This window comes from Mauremys reevesii, linkage group 3 (genome assembly GCF_016161935.1).
Source record: "Mauremys reevesii isolate NIE-2019 linkage group 3, ASM1616193v1, whole genome shotgun sequence".
NCBI lineage: Eukaryota > Metazoa > Chordata > Testudines > Geoemydidae > Mauremys > Mauremys reevesii.
In genome coordinates this window covers 115,537,483-115,549,591 of record NC_052625.1, presented here as the reverse complement: position 1 = coordinate 115,549,591, position 12,109 = coordinate 115,537,483, and the positions used below count along the sequence as shown (strand labels likewise).

The following is a 12,109-nucleotide window of genomic DNA, read 5'->3' as shown; positions in this document are numbered from 1 at the left end:
TTCTTGGGTGTGTTGTGCGAAATGACAGCTGTCAAATATATGAAAGGTTTGCTCTACTGTTTGAACTGCAAAAGGGAATTTATTGTATTACCATCACCAGATTTGGTATCCAGTACTGGATTGTCAATTCTGCTGCTGCTAAGATGTTTTTATGACATGAATTAGAGGCTTTGAAAAATGCCACATCTTAAAGACAAAACACAAGCCTGTTGTGTTGCTCACTTGCAATGATTTAAGGTAGTTTTTTGTTTTTAAAACATTTTGATCAATTTTTCACCCAGGGCAAACTGATTAGTATGGGTGAGGGCAGGATCTTTGAGGACAAGATATTGTTTCAGAGGTGCTGACTGCGTGCCTTTCCTGTTGACTTCAGTGGGGATTGAGAGTGCTTATCTCTGAAAATTGGGTTTTAATCCATTATATAAACAGTACTAAAGTCTGACATTAGTTCAATGATGTGGGGGCCTCCTGACAGTGGTATTTAATCTCCAGTTCTCCATGCAGGAAAGGTAATGTGTTTTCAGTTGCTTAAACTGTTAAAGATGATTAACAAAAAAATCAGTCTGGAAATGGAACATTACAAAAGAGATACTTAGACATGGTAGGAAAGCAGAGGCAAGTCAATAAGTAGGACATTGTTCTTAGCTAAAATGTGTAGGAGGCGAGCACGCGCTTCCAGTATTTTCTTAATTAGCTGTAAAAAGCTATTATTTTAAACAATGGATGTGGTTTGCAGCAAATTAATGCTTCAGCATTATGGTATACACTAGCAATCCAGCAGGCTTCCAGTCTGGATTTCATAATGCAAGTGATGACTTAAATTGTCAAATAGCACTTACGTAGTGTAACAAATTGTATAAGTTGTTCAGAACAGGTGCTGTTGACTTTGGCAGTAACAAACCATCATTTATAACTTAAAATTTGGACATGTATCTCTCCCCCCTGCCCCTATGCCAGTTTTAATGTCAAACCTGTCAATATATAAAAAATAGTAGTAGTATTGGACTACATGTTCTAATTTAAACCACTTCTTCACCCTTCTGTATATAGGCTTCACTCATTTATCACTATTGTGTTTTGTACATCAGTTACTCTTCAGTATATATCTTGTCAGTTCAGTGACAAGTGAGGGTCGGGGGAGAGGTACGGCCAGCATATCCCTTGGCCCACGCCACTTCCCGCTGCCCCCATTGGCTTGGGATGGCGAACCACAGCCAGTGGGAGCCGCAATCAGCCGAACCTGCCAAAGTGGCAGGTAAACAAACTGGCCCAGCCCGCCAGGGTGCTTGCCCTGGTGAACCGCGTGCCAGAGGTTGCCGACCCCTGATAGAGGGTATGTTTGGCATCACACTGTTTAGTTCCTTTTACAGGGATCTCTTAGACATTCTTCCTACCTTGTTTCATATCAAACAAATGTTTTGTAGGGACATTATGGTGTCCAGTAAAAGCAAAGAAGTGACACGAAAAGAAGTTGTTGGGGAGAATTGGAGGTCTGCCCATTTATCTTGCTTTTTTGTGCAAGTGAGGGTTTTTTTCGTACTCCAGCATCTAATGTACTTTGCCAGGCATTGTTCAGTATAATTTCATTTAATTAGGAACTAATTTTCTAGTGTATGTGATAATTCAGCCACAGTGTACAGTGTCTGTGAATGATGATGATGATACATTTTTATAAAGATAGTGATTTTTAGATTATACTTAAGGCTATGTTTTAGTCACGAGTATTTTTAGTAAAAAAAAAATTGACAGGTCACAGGCAGTAAACAAAAATTCATGGCCCATGACCTGTCCCTGACTTTTACTAAAAATACTCATGAGTAAAACTTGGGGGTGGGCTGCCCGGGGCCCCCATGAGTGCTGGCGGCGGGGGGCCTGGGTGCTGGGGGCGGGCAGGTGGTTGTGGGCAGCCAGGACCCCCACTGGGGTGGGAGGGTTGGAAGGGTCTGCAGGCTTCTACCTGCCTCCACACCTTCCTCCACCCAGCAGCTGCAGCATATTTGGGGTCAGGGGAGAGAAGGGGATTGGGCACAGGATGGGGTGAGGCTGGATCTGGGCTGCACTTATCTGGGGGGGCTCCCCGGATACGGTGACTTCCCCCCTCATTCAGCTCCGTCCTAGGCGGAGGTGTGGCCAAGCAGCTCTGCGCACTGCCTCCGCCTCCAGGCACCGACCCTGCAGCTCCCATTGGCCACAGTTCCTGGCCAATGGGAGCTGCAAAACCAGCACTCTGGACGGAGGCAGCGCGCAGAGCCACATGGCTATGCCTTCGCCTAGTAGCTGAGCGAGGGGGATGTCACCGCTTTCGGGGAGCCCCCAGGTAAGTGATGCCCAGAGCGCGCCTCACCCAAACTCTGCTGCGGGGGGAGGAGGGCGGCCTGGGGCTGCTCCAGCAGTGGCTGGTGCGCCTGGCGCAGGGGCTGCCTGAGCTGTCCCTGAGCCAAGCGCACCGGCCACTGCAGAAGTCATGGAGGTCACAGAAATTCACAGTATCCGTGAGCTCCATGACAAACTTGCAGCCTTAATTATACTGCATAATCATCATGCAGTATTGCCAGGAGTTACAAGTACTAGCAGTAACAAATATATTGTATATATTTATGTACAGTATAAACACTCTAAAACCCTGACTCTACTAAAGAAATTGACCTGTTGTTGAAAATACTCATCCCCATTGAACGGGTGTTGAAAATTGGTCGTGTTTATATTTTCAAGAAATTAGTGATCTAAGAAACCAAAGTAGACTAGAATCCTATCCAAAAAATTAATTGACATATACATAATTTTATCATAAGCATAAAGACCACAGAACATCCTAGTAATAAACAATTTGAATTGTTTTTATCTCATTAAGTTCAATAGGAATTCCTCTTATAGCTGATAAAGGTTTTTTTAAAAAATGTGCAGTAATGTGTACACACAGAGCAAACTGGACAAAGTCTATACAAAAAATGTACTCAAGTATGGCACCCAATGGGTGGGAAATCTTAAAAGAAACATTTTGAGGCTTACTTTGGGCCAAGGTGTCTGTTGTTAATTACTTCACTCCTTCCCCATAATAAATGGGTATGGCCATAATGGAGGTAGGTTAATAATAGCTAGTTAATACCTTATGAATCTGTATGAAATAAAAACCAAGAAAGTGAAAGAACAAGGAAAGGAAGTGGGGGAGAAGTAAAGTTTGAGGGATATGAGGTGAGTATTTGCTACCCTTGATGATAAGGACCTAAAACCATTATTATAAAGGGGACCTTTTACACATGGGCCAGTGCTATTACAGCAAGCTTTTTCCACATAGGGGATATGAGCCTGTCCTCATCAAGGCTGATGAGGAGGCAGAGTTTAGAATTTGGCATGCATGTGGAAGCACCATAGTGTGTCTGATGGTGAGGCATATGAATGGCTGCTTCTTCAGCAGATGCAGAATCTGTCCAGCTTGTGGTATATAATCTGGTTGGTGTCCAGTAAAACTGGTTCAGTCTTTTGTTTTATGTTAGCTGTAGGTTGAGCCAAGTTGAAGTGTACTGTGCTTGATGTTGCACCAGGTTAGTTTCCAAGTTTCATAAGCAATCTGTGTAGGTGACGCAGGGAAGGAGGAAACAAACAGTTTTATGTTGCATACTTCATATTTTTCTAATTCCAAAGTAGAATCAGATGGAAACCGTGTAACTACAAATGTATATGGGACAAAACAATTTCCAGCATTATTACGGGAAGTATTCTTGAGGCTCCATATCTATTCTTTAAAGATCAACTTGTTTTTAAATTCCTGTTGTAATTAGGTTTTTTGGGGGGGGAGGGCGGGGGGAAGAAGAGGAGGGATCTTTTGTCTGTTCCACTTTTTAAATAAAACTGTTTAGCTTCTAGTTTTGTGGGGCTTGTTGAGTCACTCTGTAAAATATTTTGATGACTATATACTCTCTTCCACTTTCTGTTTCACTATTATTCTGTGTCTGGTGTCTTTATAGAATAATTCGTATCTATTTTGCTGGTGATTGTTCTCGTTCTGAAACTTTTAATCTGTACTCCTGACAAAATACTGATATCTGTAGAGCTCTAGAGGAGAGGGGCTGTTGACCACACTTGAGAAATGTGCCTATGAATTGCATGTCAAGATGGGAACAAGAACTAAACTGAAAGTGCACTCTGAACAAATGACTGCCCATGAAAAGACTTGGGAGCAAAGTGTTAACGGCTTTGCAAAGCTGAAGGTTTCCAGCACCTCCTTGTTACATGGCCATTCTAGGCATCTTTATTGGAGTTGAGTTTTTTCTACTGTATTTAGCAGCATCAGTTGCTAGACTTGACCCTGTTGTCCTGTTTGAACTACTTGGTGATGTTTATAGCTGTCTAAAATTTGTACAAGGGTTTCTGTAGCTACTGTCCAGTTCCAGATGTAGAACACTGGGAAGCTGTGATAAGGATAGGAGGATTTTTTTAAAACAAAAAACAGACATGAGTAATTACCCTGAGGCTGAACTGAGGCCCACTAGATTCAGCATAAGCTTGTACGTAAGTTTAACATCTGTGCAGATATCTAATGTAAACACAGCTCTGTTTGTAAACTTCAGTTCTTTTTCGTCCTCCCCTACCTGCGTTGTTATGCTAGAAATATATTGCACCATTTTATGCTTATTTTATAGAAGCAAAACTAATGTGAAGTTGCATGATCAAATAAGTTGTAAGCACTAAGTGGCTTTCACTTTGATATCAGCCTTTCTGGCTTTCATTTATTGTAGGATGCATCATAAGCCATATGTGGGTAAACGTTTATGAAAAACAGCAGTTTAGTTGAAAATTGGTGCCACTGAGGAGAATATAAATATATCATGGTTCATACCAACGATGTGAAAGAAATCATTATCAGAGACTGACAGTAGGTTAAAGGATGGTGGAAACCTGAGTCTTGCAAACAAAGGAGGAAATCACTTGCTTTCCTGAACTGATATCATAATAGTGATAGATTTAATCAAGTTAGTGTGTACAGTTCATTGTTGGCCACTCTTGGTACCTGACCCAAAGCAATGGCTTCTAGAGAAACTTCACCTGCTTGTACAGAGTAACCAGTTAAATGTTTTACCTCTAATACCAACTTTGGGCAGTGGTTACAAAGGAAATAAAATGAAAAAACTTTTCCTATTCTTTCCCCTCCTCTTCAGTTTCAGGTCTGGGGAACAAAACAGAAAAAGAGGGGTGGGAGATGTCATTGCACTGGAGTAGGTAATGTTAGGGAGAGGAAGGGGAGCTTTAAGGTGATAGTTCAAATTATAAAGTTCAACTTTTGTCCCTGACCTGTTGCTTTGCTTAAAGAGCGGGAGCTAGGGGAAGAAAAGGCACAATATTTGGAAACTGCACCTGGCAGTTCAGTGGTACAAGAGGATTTGACACCAACACTTTAATTGTATGAAATCTGCTGTGCTGCAGATTTCATTAACTAGTGGGGCCCATGCACCTACTGTAAGGTGTATATGAAGAGAGAGCCTCTTTAGAGATTTGGCAGAGATACTGTTGCAGGATTAGTGCTTGTATAAACCTGCTGACTTCAGCCATTATTCAGAAGCATATTTTAGTTAACCATTATATTCTGTTCATTGTAATTACCTAACATCCAGCAAAAATAGTAGAGAATAAATTATTTCCAAAAGATCTTGCATGTATTTGTCATTTTTTTTATGGCTAAAGTCAGAATATCAGTACTGTTCAGATTCTACCCATTCAGCTTGTCATTAGGTAACAGATTGTCATGCTGCCTAGAGTGGGACAGAGCTATGGGTGCCAATTTCAGGTCAGACTGCCAGAAAACAGGGCATGCACCCCAAACTGGTGGTTTATTCTATCATAAGACTTCACCAAGCCAGTAACAAATGTGTGCTTCCAAATTACTATACTAGTTATTATGAAGCCACAGACTGTCCCATCAGGCCCTCTAGCCTCTCATGCACCATCCAGACAAACCAGACTTCTGTGATAAATGATTATTAAAACCAAATAACAACTATTAGTTCTAGTGAACCAGACATTCACCCCAGGTCAATATGTACTTCAGGATCTTACCAAATACTGCATTTAGGGTTGCCAGGCGTCCGGTTTTCGACTGGAACACCTGGTCGAAAAGGGACCCCTAGCAGCTCTGCTCAGCACAGTTGACTGGCTGCTAAAAGTCCAGTTGGCTGCAGCGGGGTAGGCAGGCTGCATGTGGCTCCTGGGAAGCGGCCTGCATGTCTCTCAGACTCCTAGGCAGAGGGGTGGCCAGGGGGGCTCTGTGCACTGCCCTCACCTGCAGGCATCACCCTGAGTGCTGGCTCCACAGCTCTCATTGGTCGAGAACCATGGCCAATGAGATCTGTGGAGGCAGAGGATGGACCCCTCTGGCCACTTCTCTGCCTAGAAGTCGGAGGGACATGTTACCACTTCCTGGGCACTGCCTGTGGTCAGTGCCGCCTGGAGCTCCCTCCTATGCCCCAACCACCTTCCCCAGCCCTGAGCCCCCCCATACACCCACCCGCTTGCCCACACCACCAGGCCAGAGCCCAAATCCCAGCCCAGAGCCCCCTCCCACACTCTAAAACTCTCAATCCCAGCTCAGAGCCCCTTCCTGCACCCCAAACCCTTCATCCCGAGCCCACACCCCCAGCTGGAGCCCTCACCCCTTGCCGTACCCCAACCCCCCGCCCCAGCCTGAAGCCCCTCTCACACTCCGAATCCCTTGGCCCCAACCCAGAGCCTCCTCCTGCACCCCAAACCCCTCTTCCCTGGCACTACCCCAAAGCCCACACCCCCAGCCCAGAGCCTGTACTCCCTCCAATACCCTAACCCCCTGCCCCAGCCTGATGAAAATGAGCAAGTGAGCGAGTGATGGATGGAGGGGGGGGGATGCAGTGAGTGGACGGCAGAGCCTCCAAGAAGGGGCGGAGCCAGGGTGGGGCCTCGGAGAAGGGGCAGGGTGGGGCAAGAATATTCAGTTTTCTGCGGATAGAAAGTTGGCTGCAGCATTGATTGCCGGTCTTTAGTAAACTAAAGATTTATTAATAAGAGAAGAGTCATTAAAAGGTTAAAATGAATCCTATGCATTACAGTTGATTTCAGAGTTTGTAGATCAGGATAATAGCAGTGATGTTAAATCTGTTAGCTTGCAATAAGTTTCTCTGGATCTTCCAAAAGATTGAGGGTATTCGGTCCTTTGTTCAAAGCTTCCCTTTGTTAGAAATCATAGTCCAGAGATGTGGAGCAGGAAAGAGGCCACGAGTGGTCACAGTTTCCAGTTTATACCTCCAGTCCATTTACTGATAGAGACAAACTATCTCAAACATGGAGTCAGGGGTCACATGCTCTACAAGTCTTGTTGAGTCACTGGGCCTCCATTGTTCATACTGTCTGTGAGGCATCCTCAGGAGGGGCCCACTGGAAGAGCTGATTCTCCTTAATGGCTCATCAACACATGGCTGGCTCGTCTTGATGTAAATCTGTCTTCTGAGTTCAGAGTAGCAGCCGTGTTAGTCTGTATCCGTAAAAAGAACAGGAGTACTTGTGGCACCTTAAGGACTAACAAATTTATTTTACCATGAGTTTTCGTGAGCTACAGCTCACTTCTTCGGATGCATAGAATGGAACACACAGACAGGAGATATTTATACATACAGAGAACATGAAAAGGTGGAAGTATGCATAACAATAGGAAAAGTCTAATCAATTGAGATGAGCTATCGTTAGCGGGGGGTGGGGGGGGGGGGGGAAGCTGTCTTCTGAGTGTTACCAAGGGACACAACATGTTTGAGATACAAACACATAGCAAAGATTCTTAACCTTCGTATACAATGATAATACATGGATATAAATGGGATAACATTGTTCAACAGATTACATCTTTTTAAATTATACCTTACAACAGGGGTCGGCAACCTTTGAGAAGTGCTCTGCTGAGTCTTCATTTATTCACTCTGATTTAAGGTTTCGCGTGCCAGTAATACATGTTAACATTTTTAGAAGGTCTCTTTCTATAAGTCTATAATATATAACTAAACTATTGTTGTATGTAAAGTAAATACGGTTTCTGAAATGTTTTTAAGAAGCTTCATTTAAAATTAAATTAAAATGCAGAGCTCCCTGGACCGGTGGCCAGGACCCTGGCAGTGTGAGTGCCACTGAAAATCAGCTCGTTTGCCGCCTTTGGCACGCGTGCCATAGGTTGCCCACCCCTGCCTTACAAGGTATACTCTATATAAGATTTATCACAGTTGTGCAACAGTGGTGGCGCCTTAATGTAAACATAGTCATCTTTCTTTTTATACAGGGTCACAGTGGTGTTCTAGGCAAAAATGAAATAGACAACCTAAATGCACCAACCTACCTATTTAGAGTCTTAATAAAACAAAGGAAATGTTAAAATAGGTTTTAAATATTAGTATCTGAGTCTGAAATCAGGAATGAATTTGATTTTGATCATTCCAATTCTAGTTCTTCCCTACAGAATTATGTCCATTGTGATTGGTAAATTATTGGATTCAGAACAGTTCAATGTTTGACTTTTTCTTTTAAGAAGAGAGCAAACCATAATTCGAATGTTTGATCAATGGGTTGACTACTTTCTTTAATCTGTTATGGATTTACCCATGTCATCTTTCTCTTACCCGCTCTCTTTATCTTCTCTGTATTTAAATAGACTTGTTAGCACTTGGAGTTTAATGCTGTTCTATTTGTGAGTTTACACATTACATTTCCTTAGATACCTTTGGTTTTGGTAGCTTGAGCTAATAGAATTTACTGGTAGAGACAAACTATATGCATGTATACAGGAATATATCTAATTGTATCTAGTAGACTAGGGAAGTTGTACGCATACACACAGACCAGTATTACAAATCTTAGTTTCAGTCTTTTAAAATACACATTGTAGTTTTTCTAAGTGTCATGCACTCTGAAGCCAATGGGACTCCTTGCAATCACAAAGTTCCAATTGTGCAGATTGCTTTGTACGCTTAGAATCTCAGAGTTGCATAATAGGGGAAGCTCCTTTGAATTTGATTATTTTAACCTTGTTACAATCTGGTGTTGAAAAATGTTCCACTTTACTATCAGGGTATTTAATATTAATAAAAGCAAATGTCCACTACATCATGGTCACCATATGGTATTGACTAAGGTTTGGAGACTTTATTATGCTGAGTGTAAATGTTGCCTTAAATTATTTTCATCTTACTGTTTGCATTTATGTGACAAAATCTACTTGAGAAACCCTAATTTCAAAGCAGTGGGGGACAGGGGCAGCTCTAGCTTTTTTGCCGCCCCAGGCACGGCAGTCAGGCTTCCTTCAGTGGCTTGCCTGCGGGAGGTCCTCCCGTCCCGCAGCTTCAGCGTACCTGCTGCCAAATCCGCAAGACCGGCGGACTTCCCTCAGGCAAGCCACCGAAGGCTGCCTGACTGTCGCCCTCGCAGGGACTGGCAGGGCACCCCCTGCGGCTTGCCGCCCCAGGCATGCGCTTGGAGCGCTAGTGCCTGGAGCCGCCGCTGGTGGGGGAGGGAGGAGGGATAACCCTCTACTGAAAATTATAAACTGAATACACCTCTACATAACGCTGTCCTCGGGAGCCAAAAAACTCTTACTGCGTTATAGGTGAGACTGTGTTATATCGAACGTGCTTTGATCCACGGGAGTGTGCAGCCCTCCCTCTTCCCCCCTCCCCACCCCCGGAGCAGTGCTTTACCACATTATATCCAAATTTGTGTTATATCAGGGCAGGGGAGGGATAGCTCAGTGGTTTGAGCATTGGCCTGCAAAACCCAAGGTTGTGAGTTCAATCCTTGAGGGGGCCACTTAGGGATCTGGGGCAAAAATCAGTACTTGGTCCTGCTAATGAAGGCAGGGGGCCGGACTCAATGACTTTTCAAGGTCCCTTCCAGTTCTAGGAGATATGTATATCTCCATATATTATATCAGGTCACGTTATATCAGGGTAGAGGTGTAACTTGCTGCTTTGTTTGTTTTAAAGTAAACTACAATCACAAACCTCATATGTATATACAGAAGAAACACTTTCCTGGACTATTTAGCTTTTTTTTCTTTTTTTAAGGTTTCTTTTACTAATTCAAGCCTGCTGACAATCATGATCAATTTAATGACAGTCTAGCATTTATGGTTAGTGTAAAGTAACCAGCAAGTTTATTCCCAAGCAAAGTTGATGTGTTTTAATGTACAATATAGATATTTGACAGGCATTTTGAAACTTAATTACATGTATTTTGAACAAAATCTCTTGGCCTTAAAAGCCAGTAAATGGCTAAAATGACATTTATATGTGTGTGTGTGTGTGTGTGTGTTTAATTTTAACACAAATTAAAATGTCATTTTAGTCATTTACTGGCTTTTAAGGCCAAGAGATTTTGTTCAAAATACACATAATAAAGTTTCAAAATCCCTGTCAAGTATCTATATATTATACATTAAAACACATCAGCTTTGTTATACACACACATATATACCAACTTAAACTATTCTTGCCTAACATAAGATGTGTATAATTTATAAGGATATCAGTCAAAATGTTAACATTATAGCTGAGTGAGTACTGCACAAAACGAAACAAAAAACCCAACCATCCTTCCACCAATAGCTGTAATTTTTATACAAATTCACTCTGGCCATTCTTGTGCCTCTTTTATGTTTGCTTTCCACAAATATTTGTGTGATTAAGTGTTACTGGTAGCAACATTTCCAGAAACCAAACCTTAAATTGCTGTCTGAGTAATCATCATGGTGGAAGTGCCTGTCCACGTCTCCGGTCAGGAGACAGCTGCGTGCTGCTGTTTCGATCTGAAAAATTGTAATTAAACAGCACGGCTCACTTTTCAAATATCAGGTATCAAATACTTATAGCAAATTGTTCAAGACTGGTGCATAGAATGGAAAAGGGCAAGAAGATTTGAATAATGAATACACTTGAAACAATCTATTAGCTTTTTTGTTCCAAGAATATCTGCAAACTCACATCAATTATTCATTGCAAATTATTTCTCAATTCTGTTTAATATTGAAATTTGGAGAAGAATATCAACATTCCTGTAAACTCTTATTGAAACTTGAGTTATCTTTGGACTATTTTAAAAAAAAACAAAAAAAACCCCCAAACCTTAGAAAGACTTTTAGTTTGACTATTTACTTTCATTTGTCATTTTTTTGAATGAGCTTTTGGGACTAATCTCTGTATTTTAATGCTATACAGGACAAAGACCAGTATTCTCACTTGTTGGATTATCAATCTTTGCTATACAAGGGTCACAATTCCTTTCGTGAGAAGTATTTCAGTGGTGTGACAAAGAGGATTGCCAAGGAAGAAAAAGACAACCAGAAGTAAAAAAAAAAATAAAACAAACATTAAAAATGAGGAAAGTATGAAGATTGTATTTCTTTTGTAAAGACATCTGGATGCTTCAGAAAGCAAATACTGTTTTTAATTTAAAAAAAGTCACAATGAAAACCACAACATAGGTTAAGAACAGTTCTTTTTAATTAGCTTTGTTTATAGCAGATTTATTGTACAAGTTTTGAGCCTTATTTAATTTATATTTGTACTTTCAAGTACTAATGATGATTGACTAAAACCATTATTATTATTCTTTTACCATTAACTTTTACAGAAAATAGTAGTATTGTTTGGCTTCTTAAACTGTGAACATCTGGATGCTTTAGAAACACATAATAGAGATCAGGGTTTGCTCATTAGGAATATTGCTTTCATTTGTTTTGTTTTTTTGTAACTGATACAAAATAAAAACCAACAGAGCTTGTTGTGACTTTTTAAAATTGTGTTGCATGCAACAGATTCTCATGTGAATTCTTACTGCCATGTACTGGGCCAGCTATGTTTAAAAAAAAAAAAAAAACCCAAAAAAACCTCTAGGAGCTGAGGAAGGACCTGACAAGGCTTGGAGAGACTATTAAACCCCATAAAGCCTGTCCGCATCTGAAGCTCATCTGTACCTTGGATTTGCTGTTGCATTCCTAAACTTTGACTGCTGGTCAAGCCAACTGTCTGCAATTTTTGATTCAGAAACTAACTGATAGTTAAAGCCGTACCAACAACAAAAGATTTGGTAATGGTTTCTTAATGGTATTAAG

The 12,109-nt window shown here is 41.4% G+C and overlaps 1 protein-coding gene across 1 annotated transcript in view; it reads left to right on the top strand.

The window, feature by feature from the left end:
- TRMT11 (tRNA methyltransferase 11 homolog) overlaps positions 1–11,884 on the top strand; it is a 49,884-nt gene extending 38,000 nt beyond the window's left edge. Inside the window, exon 13 of the mRNA XM_039532231.1 lies at positions 11,214–11,884. Within this exon, the coding sequence (XP_039388165.1) occupies positions 11,214–11,345 (132 nt within the window). The 3' untranslated portion in view covers positions 11,346–11,884. The remainder of the gene's footprint in view (positions 1–11,213) is intronic.
- Positions 11,885–12,109: the final 225 nt, after the last annotated feature.